Here is a 19,747-nt window from a genome sequence, read left to right as displayed (position 1 = left end):
TGATAACTTTTTTATGCTCAGAGCAGCCAGTGCAAATGCAGCGTGTGGACGTGATATTTTCTTGAAGAAATCAACGGGAATGTCCTATTGTAAATCGTAAGATGTTTGTTGATATGAATGCCCTTCGTAAACATGAGGGCATGCAAAGCACCAAGTTTTCTAAATGAATTTTTCTCACTTACAATCACGCAAGTGTCACAGTCACGAACTGTAAAAAAAAAAAAAATGCGTATTCCCAGAAGTCGATAAATTGGTGGTGGGGTTGCCGTCTGCTGGGTACGAAAGACGTGAGGACCATTTGGGAAAAGTGGTGGGCCAGTGTTACCTACTCTGTTTATTCCATTAAAGAGACTACTTGAATCACTTTGTCTTTGGCTGAAGCAGCAAAAGTAGGTGTGCCGCCTGGCTGCTCCAGGGGAGTGCCATTGGCCCAGGCACAAGGGCATTGAGGTGCTCATTGCTACATGGACTGCATGATTTTTTGGTAGTGCAGGCAAGTTTACTGTGTTGATAGGTGAGAGGTGTGCCTGTTCTGAAGCACTGATTGCATTTCAGCTACTAACCTGTCGCTGCAGTTCAGGAGTAGGTGTGATTGAAAGTAGTGGCTAAGAAGTTGGTTAGTTTTACTGATGGGCACGGTGATATTTTCAGATGTATCAAAATGCCATTTATTTTAATGAATCTTGTGTATGTGCATTCTTTTTTTTTTTTGCTTAGAAAGTGAGCTATGAAACTGCACTGCTAGTCATTCTTTTCACTCTGGAGACACAGTTGATATCTATTTTTCATCACAACAAGGAGTACGGCCATTTGTATTGGTGCATTGCTTCTTCGAGGAAGAAAAGTTATACCCCTATGATACAGCCACTTTCAAAGGCTGTTACACAAAGAGCCTTCAAAATTGTCGATTGGGATTGAACTCGAGTTGTGCCACAGCTACATGGCAAACTCGATCGCCATTGAGGATCGCCATCATCTCACACGTGTGTTTTGGTGCCACGGTTGCCTTTAATAATTTTGAACCCATGCAAGCAGTAATGATAAAAGTTAATCTCAGTAAGGTTGAAAACATTATTTGCTACACTAATATTATGCACTTTTAAAATAAATTTACTTGTTTTAGAGAAGGTGATAGCATTCGTGCATTTTTAGGGAGCTGGCGTTGGTGATTTTTGTACCACTGGCAAAAATGGCGTTGTATTTTCTGCAATATTTTAAATTAAGGACTGACTTTTTGGTTCAGAGGAAGGAGAGGGGAGGGTGAATTTTCAGCGATTTTACTGCTTTGATTTCATTCCCAAGTGCATTTCTACATATGCTCTGCATCCGAGACTGCGCATTGCCGCCGCTCGAATGCTTTCAAGATTTCGATGTAGAGTTCCAAGCTGCTTCGTACACTTGATGGGCTATTGGTGCAATGGGCATTGAAGCCACATATGTAGCAGCAATCAAAGGCCATTGACATGACAGTCTCTCTATTTGAAGGCTGTTGAAATGCCCTTGTCTCGGGTATTAGGATAATGGAACGAGGTCCAGCTACAGGCTGACGTTTCCACAGCTGTCCTTTGAGGCTGCTGTTACCCATGGGGTTCACTCAGTTCTTCCTACTCCTGAGTTGCCCTGCTTGCTGACTGAATTAAACTTGCATTACACGAGTGTCAGTGAAGTGAGAAAACAGCTCCTGTGTTAATCCTCGAGGCATGTGCAATACCTCTACACACTAAATGCCAAGCTCCTCCTGTGATTTACCCATTAGTACCGTATATACTCGCAGAATAGCCACACTTGTTTTTCCAGAAAAATCAGCTCAAAGTTGAGGGTGCGCCTAACGCGGGGTAAAATTTCCGAAAATTTTTCGACTCGCATTCTCACGCTTTAAATTTAACGTATGTCAAGAACATGGCTACTCTCACATAATTGCCAATAAACTCAGCATAAAAATGAAAAAGAAAGCTGCTTATGTTTCAGTGAACAGACGAGAGATGTCGAGTGCACGCACAAGAAAAATTGATTTACATACATGCACTTATGCTCTACTCATCTGATTTGGAGACCAAGAGCACGCACTCATCATCACTGACTGAGGACACTTCTTTGAATTCCACAGCATCTCATTTTCGCTCGCATCCAATGCGAGACCAAGAGCACGCACTCATCATCACTGACTGGGGACACTTCTTTGAATTCCACAGCATCTCATTTTCGCTCGCATCCAATGCGTTGGAGATCACCGTCTTCCTAAAGTTTTTTCTGATGACATCATCGGAGATCTATCTTCAGGCTTCCACTATCCAATCACAACATTTCCACAGACGGCCTCCTAATTTTGCCACCCAGAGTTAGCTGATGCTGCCCTCCAGCCATTCAGTTAGTGTGCAGCCTTCAAACATTGTCCTTAGAAGGCTTAGTTAAGTACACGTCCAAAGGCTGCAGTACAGATGTAAGGCCCCCCGGAATCGCAATAATATCTGTGTGCAGTTCTTTCAGCTTTGCTTTAACACTTTCCACGAGGTGACGCGAAAACTGTCCAAAACGAGCATTGCTGGATACAACAGGCTGCCTGACAGGCTGTTGATGGAAAGTTCCCTTGGGAAGCGTTTTTCGCTTAAAAATGACATACGGCGGCAGTTTGTACGCATCCGCAGTTACCGTTAACATAACAGTGCATTTTTGCTTTTCCGTGCCAGATGTTCTAATGAGCACATTTCGTGCACCTTTGTCCTCCACAGTGGCGTTTCTTGGCATGTCAAAACAAAGGGGGGTCTGATTTGCATTCCTAATCTGGGCAAAATGAAGTTCTTTTGCTGTCGGAGCGTATCACAAAACTGTGAAAATCCACCACCTTGTCCTCGTATGCCGAGGGCAAGTGCTGGCACAGTGTTGTTCGTCTTCTCAGGGTAAGTCCATGGCGTCGCATGAAGCGCGTTGTCCATCCGGAATGTGCCTTAAAAATCTTTCGCTTCGATGCCCTGCGCTCGGGCAGTTCTACGCGCTTCAGTCTGCACTATTTCAAGGGACACGGCACAACAGTCTTGTCAGAGGCGCCGTATGTGCTGAACGAGTTGCTCCTCCACTTGCGGATACCTTCCGGACTTCACACCACGGAAGGCCCGTGGTGACTTGTTGGTGGCCTGAAGTTTTTCCTGCTGACTTCGCCAGTAGCTAATGCTGGTTTTTCCAACACTGAAATGTCTGCTTGCAGCACAGTTTCCTTGCTCCACTGTGTACTGCACAGCTTTCAGTTTGAATCCAGCTGTGTAGCTCACATACTTCCCCATTGTAGGACACACGACAACACCAACCGCACGCTGCTTGCAAAATAGCGAAATGTGGCCCCTTTGAAAAATGGATAGATGGTAGTGGGTCTACCCTTTTGGGTCAGACGGCAGCTTGCGCCGCCTAGCCTAAAATGTGCATCGATGGTGATGACACTGCCGCTTGTGTCGAGAGTCCTTGACCAACGGTACTCGTAACACTGCTTCAGATTTTTCCCATGAAAACAAATGGACAAGACACTACTCCTCCTCTCCTGGAATTCATTTCCTCAAGTCTCCCTGCTTTCAGAGCTGCCACAGAGAAGGTAGCGAAAAGCGTACATTCTCCGTGCGGCAGTTCGGGGGGTATCGGTAGTTGACGGAAGAACTTTTATCGCCTATTGATGAATTTTTTTGACAACCCGCATATTGTTGTACTTGCCCGTCACCACCGATACTGTCGTGCATAGAGGAAGGAAAAAACTTTGTTTTCTTTCTCCAAGCTGTCGTGCTTTGCCGTCATCGTCATGAGTGTTCTTTGCCCAAACTTCCAAGCTCATTTATAGTAGGTTTCAGATGCAGCATCTTGCGTTGTGGAATATATGTGCGTGTTCTTTATTATTAATACTTTTTTCACCTGAGTTTGGAGGAGGCGTGTCGGCTTTCATTTGTGTAAATACGGCATTGATCTCAGTGCCAAGTTCGGGGTGCGCTTATTATGCGCGAAAGTAAAAAAACTTGATATTTCGCACCCAAGCTGGGGTGCACCTATGATGCGAGTAAATATGGTATGTTGTGCACATAATGAGCGTCACATTGCTTTGAGAGAAGTGTGCAATGGTACTCTTGGCTGAACTGCTGGCTGTCTATGCTTAAATTTAGCTCCGAGATGGCGCTTGGTGGTCACTGTCAGTGTTGGTTTATACTATCAGTTCAGCTCAGTCGTTCAGTCGTGTCCGACTCTTCGTGACCCTATGGACCATTCCACGCCACGCTTTCCGGTCTCTCACTATCTTCCTAACATCACATAACTTCATCTGCAGTGCCTCGAGGATGCCATCTAACCATCGAGTTCACTGCCTACCCCTTCTCCGGCGACCCTCAACCTTTCCCAACATCAAATCTTTCTCCAGCGACTCCTCTCTTCTCATCAAATGACCAAAGTAGCTGAGTTTTAACTTTAGACTTTGACCCTCCAATGAGCAGTCAGGGTTTATGGTCGACAATATCGACTGATTTGATCTTCTGGCAGTCCAAGGAACTCTCAAGAGTCTTTGCCAGCACCACAATTCGAACGCGTCAATTCTTCGGCGGTCAGCCTTTTTCACAGTCCAACTCTCGCATCCATACATCACAACTGGAAAGACCATAGCACGAGTTATACGGATCTTGGTTGGCAGACTAATGTCTCTGCTCTTTACTAGGCGGTCAAGGCTAACCATTGCTTTCTTTCCCAGAAGCAGGCGTCTCCTAATTTCATGGCTGCAGTCTCCTTCCAAGGTAATCTTGGAACCCAAGAAGAGAAAATCTGTCACAGCTTCCACTTCTTGTCCATTGATGCTCCAGGACTTGATAGGGCAAGACGCCATGATCTTTGTCCTTTTGATGTTCAGTTTAAGCCCAAACTTCTCACTCTCTTCTTGTACGCGCATCAGAAGTCTCTTGAGTTCCACTTCACTTTCTGCCATTAAAGTGGTATCATCCGCATATCTAAGGTTGTTGATACGTTTTCCAGCAATCTTCACTCCATATGAAGACTCGTCCAGACCGGCCTTCCTCATGATGCACTCTGCATATAGGTTAAATAGGCAGGGCGACAGTATGCAGCCTTGCCTCACTCCTTTCTCAATCGGAAACCAATCGGTAAGACCATGCCCAGTTCTGACTGTGGCCTCTTGTCCTTCATACAGGTTCCTGAGGAGACAGATGAGGTGAATTGGAACTCCCATCTCTTGGAGAGCTTGCCACAATCTGCTGTGATCTACGCAGTCAAACGCTTTCGCATAATCAATAAAGCAGAAGTAGATGGGTTTCTGGAACTCTCTTGCTTTTTCCATGATCCAGCGGAGGTTGGCAATTTGGTCTCTAGTTCCTCTGCCCTTGCGAAACCCAGCTTGCACGTCCGGAAGCTCCCGATCCACATACTGCTGCAGCCTACCTTGGAGGATTTTCAACATCACCTTGCTAGCATGCGAAATAAGTGCGATCGTGCGGTAGTTGGAACAATCTTTGGCACTGCCTTTCTTTGGAATTGGGATGTAAACTGACCTCCTCCAATCCTGTGGCCACTGCAGGGTTGTCCAAATCTTCTGACATAATGTATGCAGAATGCTAACAGCGTCATGGTTGAGGTTTTGAAGCGACTCAGCTGGAATGCCATCACTTCCGCTGGCTTTCTTCTTAGCAAGACTGGCTAAGGCCCATTCAACTTCACTCTTCAGGATGCCCGGCTCGAGATCAGTAATCACAACCGTCTTATGTTGGGTTTGCACATTCGGGTCCTTCTTGTACAGTTCTACTGTGTATTCCTGCCACCTCTTCTTTATCTCTGAGGCTTCAGTGAGGTCCTTGCCTCGTTTGTCCTTTATCACGCCCAGCTTAGCACAGAAGCTTCCTTTGATATCTTTGATTGTCTTGTACAGAGCTCTTGTGTTCCTTAATTGGCTGTTGTCTTCAACTGCTTGGCACTGTATGTTCAGGAAGGCATTCTTATCTCTCCTTGCTATTTTCTGAAAATTCGCATTGAGAACCTTGTATCTTTCTCTTTCCCCCATAACTTTTGCCATCCTCCTTTCCTCAGCTATTTGCAAAGCCTCTTCAGATAACCAGTTTGCTTTCTTGCATTTCTTTTGCTTTGGAACTACCTTAGTAGCAACTTCTTGTATTATATCACGAACATCAGTCCACATCTCTTCGGGCTCTCTGTCTTCTAGATCTAATTCTTGAAATCGATTGCTCACTTCCACAGCATATTCTAATGGAATTTGATCCAGATCATACCTGAAAGGCCTTCTAGTTTTCTGAGTTTTCCTCAATCGAAGCTTAATTTTGGCAACAAGAAGCTGATGATCGGTGCCACAGTCGGCCCCAGGCCTTGTTTTTACTGCTTGTATAGCGCTTCTCCATCTCTGCCGGCAAAGAATATAATCGATCTGATTCCTGTACAGACCGTCCGGTGAAGTCCATGTGTACAGGCGCCTCTTGTGCTGTTGAAAAAGAGTATTCACTATGGTCAGGTTGTTTTCTTGACAAAACTCCACTAGCCTCTGCCCAGCTTCATTTGGCTCGCCAAGACCGAACTTGCCTATAATTCCGGATATTTCTTCACTCCCGACCTTAGCATTCCAGTCTCCTACGAGAAAAACGATGTCTGATGATGGGGTGCGGTCTAGAAGGCATTGTAGGTCCGCATAAAATCTCTCAACGTCAGCTTCCTCAGCAGTAGTGGTTGGTGCATAGACTTGGATAACTGTTATGTTGAAAGGGTGATCTTGGATCCGAAGTGAAATCATTCGGTCGTTTTTGGGGTTGTACCCTAGCACTGCTTTACCCATTCTTCTGTTTACTATGAGAGCGACCCCATTCCTTCTCTTGGACTCGTGCCCACAATGAAAGACATAATGGTCGCCGGAGTTTAATTCTCCTATTCCGGTCCACTTGAGCTCACTGATACCCAAGATATCAATGTTCAATCGGTTCATTTCTCGCTTGACGACATCCAGTTTACCTTGCGTCATAGATCTTACATTCCATGTTGCTATGTGATATATCTCCTTGCAACATCGGACTTTCCGGTCGCTTCCCGACACATCCACAACTGAGCGTCCTTTTGTCTTTAGCCCAGCCGCTTCATTCGTCCTGGAGCTACTAGGAATCGCCCTTTGTTCATCCCCAGTAACATGTGGGACGCCTTCCAACCTGGGGGGCTCATCTTCCGGCGCCATATCATTAATGGTATTGTGACTGGCCATAGGGTTTTCTTGCCACCTGGGAAATGGTTTATTGTTGACTTTTCTGCCTTTCTGAAACCAGGGTGGTGTTAAAGGTGTCTAAGGTGTCATTGAGTTGCTCATTTGGCACACAAACAAAGATGATACAGCACAGCTTATATTCATCCTTTTGTCCTGAGCAAACTGCACTGATGCATGCAGTATTGTTTGACTGGGGTTTTGTGGAGGTTTGGAAAATTTAGGAGAGTGCTTGTGCTGCCATGCAGCACATGCAACACATACAAGACTGCTGAAATGGTGACAGCGAATCGAAAAGGTTTTAGGTGAGGGGTATTGAGTACTAAGAAACTTGACTTTTGGTTTGTTTGTATGTGTTAATCTACCCGGCACATATTCATTCCTCGGCAGCTAATATTTTTGTATTCTTGCATTTGTGTTGCTTTAGTGCACCCACACTGTTTTTAACTGTTGCATAACCTTTGTGGCTGCCACTCAGCATCATTATTGCGGTACAGCTGCCCTAGGACTCTTGTCTAGTGTACACTGCTGTTGCTGTGAAGTGCATGTCACGTTGATTTTCTTCTCCATCTTTCCTTTCTCTTGTTTCATTCTTTGTTGCACTTTGTGTCCACCAGACAGAAATCTGCCTCATTCATCTTGGTGCTTGGTAAGGAACCATTTTCAAGGAAGTGAATCACAGAGTGGTAGTCCTAACCTTCTGGGTGCTATCATGGTACCACCAATGACAGTTTGATAAAAAGGAGCACATTAATCATTTACTCGCTGCTTCACCTATAGTGTTGAGATGTGTTGGAGTATATCTGCATACCGCTCAGTGCTTTGATCTTTGAAACATTGCAGGAATGCTGCCTCATAGTATCATGTCTCTCATAGTATTGGTTAAAATTGTGCATAGTTTGCCAATCGTGTAATATATTCCACATCAAAATGAAAGGCTGTCGAGAGACATTTTGGTAATGGCTGGCACCATGGTCAGCATGGAGGAAGAAATAGATAATAGGGGAGGCCCTGGTCCACAAGCTGCACTGCAGCAGTATTGCTGAGTAAAGTACGAATATTTCTGTCTTAGCGTATAATTAGATTTCGTGGGTATTGAAATACTTGGGAAGCAGTTATCTTTGGTCATGCATTGTTTCTGGGGTCCTGCTTCTATCAGTGCTTCAAGCCTATTGGAAAATAACAAATTGGTCAAGGTACAATAATAATCACTGGGCCTGAATAAAGAACTGTGAAGAAGGTCAGGGTGAATGCTATGACTTTGGAACATGTAGAACAGATGAAGTTGTTGAACGTTGTGCTTCACTCTTTTACTGGTATGCATCACCTGTACCAATAAACACAACAGCTAGGCACCGTAGAGTCCTCTTTCTTTTTGGTTTGCTGCAAAAGCTTTTCTCTGGAGTCATGTCAATCAGGTTACCGGAGAGGGAGAACTAGGAGTAGGTTTCCTCGTCAGTAAGGATATAACTGGTAATATAGAGTAATTTTGTAGCATTAATGAGAGGGTGGCAGTCAGTCAGTTCAGGCGTTCAGTCGTGTCCGACTCTTCGTGACCCTATGGACCATGTCACGCCACGCTTTCCGGTCTCTCACTGTCTTCTTAACATCACATAGCTTCATCTGCAATGCCTCGAGAATGCCATCTAACCATCGCGTTCGCTGCCTACCCCTTCTCCGGCGACCCTCAACCTTTCCCAACATCAAATCTTTCTCCAGCGACTCCTCTCTTCTCATCAGATGACCAAAGTAGCTGAGCTTTAACTTTAGAATTTGACCCTCCAATGAGCAGTCAGGGTTTATGGTCGACAATATCGACTGATTTGATCTTCTGGCAGTCCAAGGAACTCTCAAGAGTCTTCGCCAGCACCACAATTCAAACGCGTCAATTCTTCGGCGGTCAGCCTTTTTCACAGTCCAACTCTCGCATCCATACATCACAACTGGAAAGACCATAGCACGAGTTATACGGATCTTGGTTGGCAGACTAATGTCTCTGCTCTTTAATAGGTGGTCAAGGCTAACCATTGCTCTCTTTCCCAGAAGCAGGCGTCTCCTAATTTCATGGCTGCAGTCTCCTTCCGAGGTAATCTTGGCGCCCAAGAACAGAAAATCTGTCACAGCTTCCACTTCTTGCCCATTGATGCTCCAGGACTTATTAGGGCAAGATGCCATGATCTTCGTCTTTTTAATGTTCAGGCAGGTATCGTAATTAAGTTTAACAAGCAATTTAAACTGAAGGTTGTACAGGCCTACTCACCTACATGTAGTCATGATGACCAGGCAGTTGAAAGGTTCTATGAAGATGTAGAATCGGCAATGCGGAAAGGAAAGACTCAGTATACTGTACTAATGGGCGACTTCAAAGTCAAGGTAGGGAAAATGCAGGCAGGAGACCAGGCAGTGGGTGACTATGGCATTGGTTCTAGGAATAGCAGGGGGGAGTTACTAGTTTAGTTTGCAGAGCACAATAACTTGAGGATCATAAATGCCTTCTCCAGCAAACAAAAGAACCGGAAGTGGGCGTGGAATAGCCCCAATGGGGAGACTAAAAACGAAATTGACTTCATACTGTATTCTAACCCTGCCATTGTGCAGGGTGTAGATGTAGTCAGAAAGGTGCGATGCAGTGACTACAGGATGGTACGGTCTTGAATTAGCCGCAATCTGAAGAGGGAACAAAACAAATTAATAAGAAAGAAGTCCAATGAATTAGCAGTGAGGAGGAAGGCAAAAGAGTTAGATCTCGCTACAAATTGCATATTAAGCTCTAACGTAGAATGACGACATTAGCCTAGAAGCAATGAACAACAATGAGCAATAAGCAGTGAACAATAATTAACAATAATACCATTACTGAGTGCGCTGTAGAAGTAGGTGGTCGGATAGTTAAAGAGGATACTGGTAGGTTGTCTAAGGAGACGAAAAATTTGATTAAGACGCCAAAGTATGACAGCTTCCAACCCAAATGACCAGATAGAACTGACAGAGATGTGGAAGCTAATCAATGAGCGTAAAGTGGCCAATATAAGGAAGTATAACATGGAGAAAATTGAACATGCTGTAAAGAATGGGGGGAAGCCTTAAAGCAGTGAAGAAATCGGGCACAGGCAAAGGTGTATGCGCCAAGGGACAAGGCAGGGAACGTCATCACGAATATGGGCAAGTTAAGCTGAGGAGCTCTATACTGATCTGTACAGTAAGTAAAGTGGTCAGGACAATAATGAGATTGGCAGTAGGGAAAAGCAGTCAGACATTCCGCCAGTGACAAAGGAAGCGGTTAAGAAAGCTTTAGAAACTATGAAAAGGTTCTACAAGTTCTGCATAAAGGAAGTAACAAAATTCTTATAAAGAAAGGTGGGTGTTAGGCAAGGAGACACGATCTCCCCAGTACTATTCACAGCTTGCTTAGAGGAAGTACTCAGACTTGGAATGGGAGCAGTTAGGGATAAGGGTAGATGCAGAATACCTCAGTAATCTGCAATTTGCTGATGACATTGCCTTGCTAAGTAACTCTGAGGATAAACTGCAAAGAATGATTTATGACCTAGGCAGGGAAAGTAGAAAGGTAGGCTTGAAAATCAATTTGCAGAGTTCAACAGCCTCGGGAAGGACCAGCAGTTTATGTTAGGTAGCAAAGCACTGGAAGTAGCAGGTGAATATGTCTATTTAGGACAGGTAGTAACCGCAGATTGGGACCATAAAAGGGAAATAACAAGAAGAATAACATTGGGATGGAGCGCATTTGGCAAGCACTCGCAGATTATGACTAGCAGCTTACCGGTATCGCTCAAGAGGAAAGTATACAACAATTGCATCTTACCTGTACTCACCTATGGGGCTGAAACGTGGAGGCTAACCAAGAGGGTTTTACTTAAGTTGAGGACAACCCAGAGGGCTATGGAACGAAAAATGGTAGAGTGGGTCAGAGAAATAACTCTAGTTACCGACATTCTAGTGGAAATTATTAAGAAGAAGAAATGGCATGGGCAGGACATGTAGTGCGAAGAGAGGATAACCAATGGTCACTTAGGGTAACAAACTGGATTCCAAGGGAAGGAAAGCGTAGCAGGGGGCGGCAGAAACTTAGGTGGGCGGACGAGGTTAAGATGTTCGCAGGGGTCAAGTGGATGTAGCTAGAACAGGAGCGGATTAATTGGAGGAATATGGGAGAGGCCTTCGCCCTGCAGTGGGTATAGTCCGGCTGATGATGATGTTGATGTCAGTCTGGTACCAGTGGCCCTGCATGGAAAAAAAAAATCTGCTCTTCCTTCACCCTTGCAGCACATGTGAAATGAGGGCACCTCAGAGCCTTCATTTTTGGTTTCCAAAATGTGACGACAGGATCTCTCCTGCATTCTTTTCTACCTCCATGGTTAGCAAGAATGTGAAAATTGTGTACATAAGAGTGCAACCATTACGCTTGCTGTAACGCCAGCATATTTAAACTCCGTAATTGGCCAGCATATTTAAACTCCATAATTGCTTTGACTATCAGTGGGGACCAGATCTGTGTTCACATACCCTGTTGCATCAACCTAACCCATTGCAGTGCTGGTTGAACTTGGATGCCACATGTCCTGTGGTGGCGAACCTGCTTTCACCGCTGAATGAGTGGTTTCTGCTGCTGGGCGTGGAGGTGTACGAGATAAAGCCTGGCAAGCTGGCACTGCGTATAGCTGAAAACCAGTACAACATTCTGAAGGTCACACGGGAAGGAAACCATGCGGCTGTCCTCCTGCACTGCGTGATGACCAGGCATCGATGTGTGGAGGTGCGTGTTGACAACTCTCACCCAGATTTCTTCTGCTAGAACAATCTCTTTTCTTTGGGTAACCACACTTCGAAGCTTGTTTTTAAAAATAAAATAGAGCAAAAAAAGATATATGATTACATATTGCCGAAGAAAACGCGACTGGTACATACTTTGTAACCGTGCTGACGTCGCCACTGTTGCTGCATATTCCTTGCTCTCTATGGTTAGGGCCCTGTCAGGAGGACATGCTCCAACCTTTTGTCCCGTCTCGAGGGCAAACGTGTTACCTCCATTCTGAAATAAATAAATAAAATACGGTAATTTCAGGTTGAAAACTTAAGCGACATACATCAATCAATGTTTTTGAGTGCTTGTCTAGTAGGATGATCAATGACATTTTCACTCTCATAAGATGATGTTACATACTAGATTTGTCTTAACATTGTATTTGCGAAGAGGTCTATATTTCTAAATATGATGATATGCAATTATTAATTGCAACAAATTCCAGAAACGACTTGACAAATTCAAAGAATTTATCTGGCATACTCTGGAGGCGATAATGTGAAGTAAAACCTTGTTGATAAAAAAAAAAAAAGTGGGAAAAAATGTTTTTTTCCGGGAAAATGTATTATCTGAACCGCCTGATTTTGAAAAATGTAACTGCTCAATGCGGTACAAAGGCATTTAGAGTTGAGACTTTCACTGCATTGAAGTGTTTATTAGTATTTATAGACATCCAACATGCACAGCTCCTTTTGCTGGTTGTCGCAGAATTCAGTCTCTATTTGCGTTGTCCTAAGCATGGAAGAGATTTAGTAACAAATCTGGTTCTTAGAGGGTAATGAAGAGCTGGGATCGCATCCTTGGTTGCTTTGAGATGCTTCACCTCCTTACACCGGAGACCAGCATTTTTGCTCATGCAGCAATCTCCAGAGCTGGCCTTGCTGGCATGCAAATGAAGTGATTACCAAATGGTTCACCTCTCTTCCCCTAAGGCATCAGATAGAAGCCTCCGCGTTTCTCACGAAGTCATGTTTCAGCGGGAACGGGCGCTTAGTATGTTGGCATCCTCTGATGCTTTGCTGCTTTGCACTTAGGCAGTGCAGAAAAGCAACTGCAGTGTGCAGCACCGCTGATCAGTTATTGCTGTTGAGAGCTCTCATGATGGAGCGATTACGTGGTATTTTACAACATTCATGTAATATGCCTTGCTGGCCTAGTTAGCCCCATGAGATGTGTTGCCAGGTCAATCGGTTTCTGCCTTCTCTGCTGCTGTCTCATGCAGGCAGTCAGAATTGCAGGATGAGCAAGTCGAGCTGGTATCTCCATGAATGCTTTGATCGTCGTTAGAAATTTAGCATCTCTGAAGGAGCTCGTGGTGAACAATGGTCATGGTGAAGAGTATATGATTGCGCGAGGAGATCGTGGAAAGCGGCGTGATACTGTCTACTTCCAACATGTGCAAGATATTTTGTGGAATGCATGCCACTCTTCACTGGCTGTATTTTAGTTGTGCTAATGAGGAAAGGCTGTCTATTATAAACTTTGAATCAAACGAATGGTGTCCACGTGGCCGACAGGTTAGCTGTAGGCGAGTTGGTCTGTACTGATATTTGTCCAGCAGCAAATGATGCATTCAGTTGCTGATAATATTGCATTTAAAACTTTTCCTGCCACTCTACTTGTACTCATGGCATTTATACTGAAAAATGCTTTGCGAAGTCTCGTACTCGGAAATTCATGTAATTTCAGCTACGAGCACAGTGTAGGCTGACATCCACGTGCGTCAGATGCTTGGCAGTTCGAATGTGGGGTGCTTGCACCAGTTAATTCAGACATTGATTGATTGATTTGTTGGGTTTAACGTCCCAAAGCGACTCAGGCTATGAGAAACGCCGTAGCGGAGGACCCCGGAAATTTCGACCACTGCGCCACCCCGGCGGGGCAGTTAAATCTGACAGGGGATCAAGTTGAAATGCGACCTGCAAAGCCAGCTATTGGCCTCGAGATCGAGCAGAGTCGTCACCTAGCGGCAAACCCTACCCAGTGTGGATGCGTGTTCATGTCCCGTGCCAGCCTGCAGTGATTTATGTGTGCGCGTGCGGCATGTACAAGTGATTTTTGTTCGTGTTGCGATTTCTGTGCGCTTTTGCTTACCTATCTGCCTCTTGCAAAAGAAATATGAACAGGCTATAACTCCACGCTCCATTAAAAAAAATACTTGTCCATATCGAGTATGTCATGCTGGAAAGGACATCATCAGTCGCAGTCTTCTTGAGATTCTTTGGCAAGCGGTGTCTCAAACGAAGCGCTGCTGTTGTTAGGCGCCGTGTCAAAGCAAAACAGGTTGCTGCCGTCAATGCAACCTAATGCAAACACTCAAAAATCTTATATTCCCATTTCGGTTTGGAATACCGCAACTACTGAAACATGCTACCGCAGACTGCGGCATAGCAAAATCCAGTGTGGACAAGCCACTCTGTGCTTTCTGTATTCACAATAGAGTTGTCTGAGTATTTTTTTTTTCTTCTTTTCTTTTTTTTTTTTTTTTTGCTGTTAAACCTTTGTTGCGGAGTCTCAGTAGTAGGGTGCTCTACTAATAATTTCGAAAATGGGGGTTCGACCCGGCCGTTTCGAAAAGTGCTCCTCGGCTGTGTGATTTGACAGTACCTTAAACACCTCACGGGGTCAATGACACCGAGGCCCACCCCTACATCATCCGTTACATAGCCGATCTCGCATGGCGCGTTAAATGCATATATGCATTTCTTTTCTTCTCTTTTTTCCTGAGGCTTCTGTGCATCCGTAAAAGTGGTATTGAGCAAATTTTGGTTTAGAGAAATGCTCGAACGTTTGAGAAACAAATCTTCCTGGCACTTGTTACACTAAATATTACATAATACACATAGATCGATGTACACTGGTAGCCCATTAGAATCACTAGAACCCCTTTTCATCTGTGACCCGCCGGGGTGGCGCAGTGGTTACTGTGCTTGACTACTGTTCCCAAGGACGCAGGATCGAATCCCGGCCTCGGCGGCCGCTTTTCGATGGAGGGGAAAAGCAAAGCGCCTGTGTGCTGTGCGATGTCAGTGCACATTAAAGAACCCCAGGTGGTCGAAATTTCCGGAGTCCTCCACTGCGGCGTCTCTCATAGCCTGAGTTGCTTTGGGATGTTAAATCCCACAAACCAAACCAGAACCTTTTCATTAGTGCTGTCTTTGAGCAAACTGGTTGTTTATGACAAGGGGAGTAAAATAGCTTCATATGGGCTTAACCATCTGTGTTAAGTTCGGGAATAAATACATATATTTACAGTCACATGAAAAGATGAACTCCATTTCTTTCAGGATAGTTTTATATCCGGCACCTATTTTGGAAGTAACAACAGAACCGCCCCAAGTCACGGCTCAATAATTACAATGATAAAGAAATCTTCCAACCTTCAAAATGCCTTGTCGGAATATGACAGTGACCAAGCGTAGTTTTTATGCTGTCTTCGCAGCTACTGATTTGTAGCTTGCACTTTAATGTTGCTGAAAATTAAGCGCGATAGTCTTAAATTTTGTCAAGTGTGTAAAACTTCTGTCACATGGTAAAATTCATTGTCATTGAAAAAAATATAATTACACTACTAATTTACCATTTATAAACATCACACACATCAGAAATTCCTTATACTTCTTTCGGTTTCAAGAACTCATTTAGAGTCATTTCACAGTGGTACACCAGATTATCTGCCGCAAAAAGTACCCGTCTTGTTGTGAGCTCGGCAAACTCAATCCACTCACTGCTCTACACGTGAGCAGTCAACTTTCTTGTGTGGCGAGGCTTCCTGTATAGTGTCGGCGTAATCTCATTTTTGGGGAATACTTGTGCCTGGTTGTCCAGCCAGAGTTGATGTCCACTTAGCCTATGGCAACCCGCAAGGCAGTACGCTCTCAATTGCTACATTTAACCTGCTTAATCCTTGAGTAAAGTGCGATATAATGAACCAGGCTGCATTGATTCATTCTAAAGTACTGCAGGTCAGAGCACGAACCTTCCTCTAAAGTACTGCAGGCCAGAGTACGAACCTTGTATCTCCGTGGGCTTGACACTAAATTCGCTTGTCTCACTCGTATAACACACACGCACTCTCTTGAAAAGGCTATGTGTTCATGTTCAGGCCAAAATATCGGGCCTGTGAGCACCATACAGCGCAAAAAGTGTGCAAAGTGATGCCGGTAAATCTAAAAGATGGGTTGTTGCGTGCCTTGGTTTCCCGAAATTAGCGCTTTTTTTTTTTGCTGCATTGACAAATATAACGGATTTTTTTGTCTGCAGTATTGGAACACTCTAAATCGGAAGCCAGCGGCGTTTCTGCGAGCGCCGCTGGCTTCCGATCCCCACTATTGTAGCGACGGTGGCACCACCTCTAGGTCGATCTTGTGGCGAATTATTCGAACAAGCTTCTCTCTGGCTGAATTACATGGAACAGTGCTGCTCGTGCACCAGAGGCGTGCTCTCAATAGCAGGCATGATGACAATAGGAAGGTAATAAAAACAGTGCGAAAACGAAAACAAGACCGCACAATATAGGTGCTGTATTGTGCTGTTATACAGTGCCTGTATTTTGTGGGCTCGTCTATCATGCACCAACGAGCTCGCTAGTATGCTCTCTTGGACAATAGGAAGTTCTACAATTTTTCCGCTTATGCATATTTCTCTTGTTTGCTTCCGCGTGCCATGTCTGCCCTTCCACTATGCTGCACTGCTGTGCTGTATGCTCCATTGTGTAGTCTGTGCAGTAAAGCATCCACAAAACACGACAGGGCTATTGTAAAGAGTCATCACTGCTACTGCATTGGCTGTGAAGAGAACCGTGGAGGCCTTTATAAATCTGGAGACTTGAACATTCTTGCCGCTGTGCGCAAAGCAAAGGACTTCAGAAAACCAGGAAAAACCGTTGTTCTCACTTCCTTTTTATCTCATATGCAGACTACCATCGTACAGGTGTTCACTAGGTAATACTATGGGGATGCACGTGGTTTTCGGAAGATTTTTTGATAACTTGCACATTTTCCTGCCTTCTTGATGGCCAAAATAACAAGACCTCACTGTTGTCTTTCAGAAGTGAAGGCTGTTAGCCTAGCCTCCCAGATCTGTGAAAAAAAACATGCACGGTCAGTGAGATTCATGTGGCATAAAAGCGTGGAGATTAGTTTTCTGCAGCATGCCACATGGTGATGTTATCATCTGTGCTGGCAAGTGACAGACAGTGCTTGGTTTCAGAATCCTTTGCTGTTCAGTGGTAATTTTCTTTGAGGAAACCTTCAACCAATCCAGTGTCTAGCCATGTCAGCTGCTATCTACCTGCCAGAGGTTTTTCGGGACTGCGACAGCTCTTTTGTGTTAAATTCATATTTCACCCTTCCATATGAAGGGAGCTGCTTGAGCTGGCAGCTCCTTCGAGCTCGATCATTCTGTCTGGTTTTATGATGACACACAACCTGCCAACCAGTGAGTGCTTGGCCACTTCACCTTCCTGTTGCCACCTGCTAGGAGCGTGCACTTCAGTTTGGGGGACTGCGAGGCTTCAAATAATTAATGCAAGGGTTTGTCTGCATTTGATTCACACCTGCTTGCAACTCAACTATGCCAAGTCCTGTGATGTTACACAATCTGTGGGTCACTATGTAGCATTGAGGCAGTTTGCATTGGCACTCACTTTTTTGGAAACAGCAGTTCTCAAAGCATTTTAGATGCTGGCAGTGCCAGCTGAATTTGCTTGTATAGGCAGACCTATTGCCAGCTTTGACAGCTTGAAACCACACTTAGCTGCAATTTCTCTATTTTATGCAGGGCCTGCAGCTCTGTACTCCGATTTTCTCACTCAAATTTTCAAAGGATCGTTTATTATGTGATAGACACCTCACCGCTGCTTCAAAATTAGCCGAAGTTTAACCTTACTTAGACCTAGTTGTGAGCAGTAAAAGCACATGCCGTGGTGGCTCACTGTTTGAGATGCTTGACTACTGCATCTGATAAACTGAATACCTGGGTTCAAATCGGACCTGACTGGTTTGAATCCACTCTATTCTGATGTATTTTGTTGTTGTTGTTGTGAAAGCACTACACATGAATACGCAAAAGTTAGACAAATTTGCTATGATCTGGACCTCTGGATTAGTGCTTTTACTGTGAAAAGTATTTCTAAGGTGGGTGAAGGTACACCAGATATTTTTGTATATAAGCCTTTGGGTTTTTGGTGTAGTATTGTTACGTGGAAACTCGATGTACTTACAGTGTATTTACAACAGCCTCAAGTGGTATAGCAGCAACACCGAACCAGTCCACTTCTTCGTTATCACCTTGTCCCTTCCGCGAGGCAAGAGAAGGAAGACGAACATAACGTGACCCCCCCCCCCCCCCCCCCCCCCCCCGCTTGTGTAAGCGTCGTCCCGGCGCTAATCTGGCAAAGAAGGCATCAGTTCGTATGGTTTCAGGCGCAAAACATGGACAATGTCAGTAGTGGGGCGAGAGGAGGAGGACGCGAGCACAAGAGGGGCAAGTTCATACGTCGTCACATCAGTTACTTGCGCACCACCCGATAAGGGCCACTACAGGCGGGCAAAAGTTTCTCGCAGAGACCAATACGGCGTGCAGGAGACCATAAAAGAACCAAGGACCCAGGGTCATAGGTTACGTGGCGATGTCGCCTATTGTAGGCAGACTCCTGAGAAGTCTGAGAGGTGAGGAGCTGACTACGGGCTACTTGGCGCGCTTCAGTGGCTTGCGCAATGGCGTCACTTGCGTAGGTAGTTATGGGGCGGCCAGCAGGAGGAATTAGCGTGTCCAAAGGTAAAGCGGGGTGCCTGCCAAAGAGCAGGAAGAAGGGTGAATAACCAGTTGTGTCGTGCTTGGAAGAATTGTAAGCAAAGCTCACATATGAAAGAGCGAGGTCCCAGTCTTGGGGATCAGGTGATACATACATGGATAACGTGTCCGTAAGTGTGCGTTTGAAGCGCTTGGTAAGGACGTTGGTTTGGGGATGGTACGCAGTCGCGAGCTTATGCTTCGTAGAACATGAGCGCAGGATGTCTTCAACAACTCGGGACAAAAAGTAGCGCTGATGCTTGGGCGAGTTGGTATGCCATTTTCTTAAGAACAGCGCGACTTCGACAAGGACGGAAGGAAGACAACACGGACAGGCGCTGACTTGCAACTGAAGCTTATTGCTCGGAACGTGGTAGTATATATATATCAGGCTCCAAACAACAAGAGAAAACACAGAAGCGATACACATTTGATTAAACACTAGAAAACTCGTGTGATGCCACCACGTCACTTCCCTGTAGCTAGATATCTAAGCTCCTTTGCTGACAACGCCAAGGACGGGCTGCTGACACAGGCGTCATTTGACCATGCGATTTGTGCGGCCTCAAATGACGCCTGTGTCAGCAGCCCGTCCTTAGCGTTGTCAGCAAAGGAGCTTAGATATCTAGCTACAGGGAAGTGACGTGGTGGCATCGCACGAGTTTTCTAGTGTTTAATCAAATGTGTATCGCTTCTGTGTTTTCTCTTGTTGTTTGGAGCCTGATATATATATTATCACGTTCCGAGCAATAAACTTCAGTTGCAAGTCAGCGCCTGTCCGTGTTGTCTTCCTTCCGTCCTTGTCGAAGTCGCGCTGTTCTTAAGAAAAAAAAAAAAAGTAGCGGCCGCGGTCGGTGATTAATTGACGAGGAGCGCCGTAATGGAGAATGGCGCTCTGTAGAAGAAAG

At 45.0% G+C, this 19,747-nt stretch overlaps 1 protein-coding gene across 1 annotated transcript in view; it reads left to right on the top strand.

The window, feature by feature from the left end:
• Window positions 1-19,747, top strand: part of LOC146192583 (uncharacterized) — a 53,692-nt gene that overhangs the window by 11,162 nt on the left and 22,783 nt on the right. The window contains exon 3 of the mRNA XM_084602483.1: window positions 11,775-11,996. Within this exon, the coding sequence (XP_084458609.1) occupies window positions 11,775-11,996 (222 nt within the window). The remainder of the gene's footprint in view (window positions 1-11,774; window positions 11,997-19,747) is intronic.

Source organism: Amblyomma maculatum, chromosome 4 (assembly GCF_055883805.1).
Source record: "Amblyomma maculatum isolate TAMU_Amacu chromosome 4, ASM5588380v1, whole genome shotgun sequence".
NCBI lineage: Eukaryota > Metazoa > Arthropoda > Arachnida > Ixodida > Ixodidae > Amblyomma > Amblyomma maculatum.
This window is presented reverse-complemented; position numbering and strand designations above follow the sequence as displayed.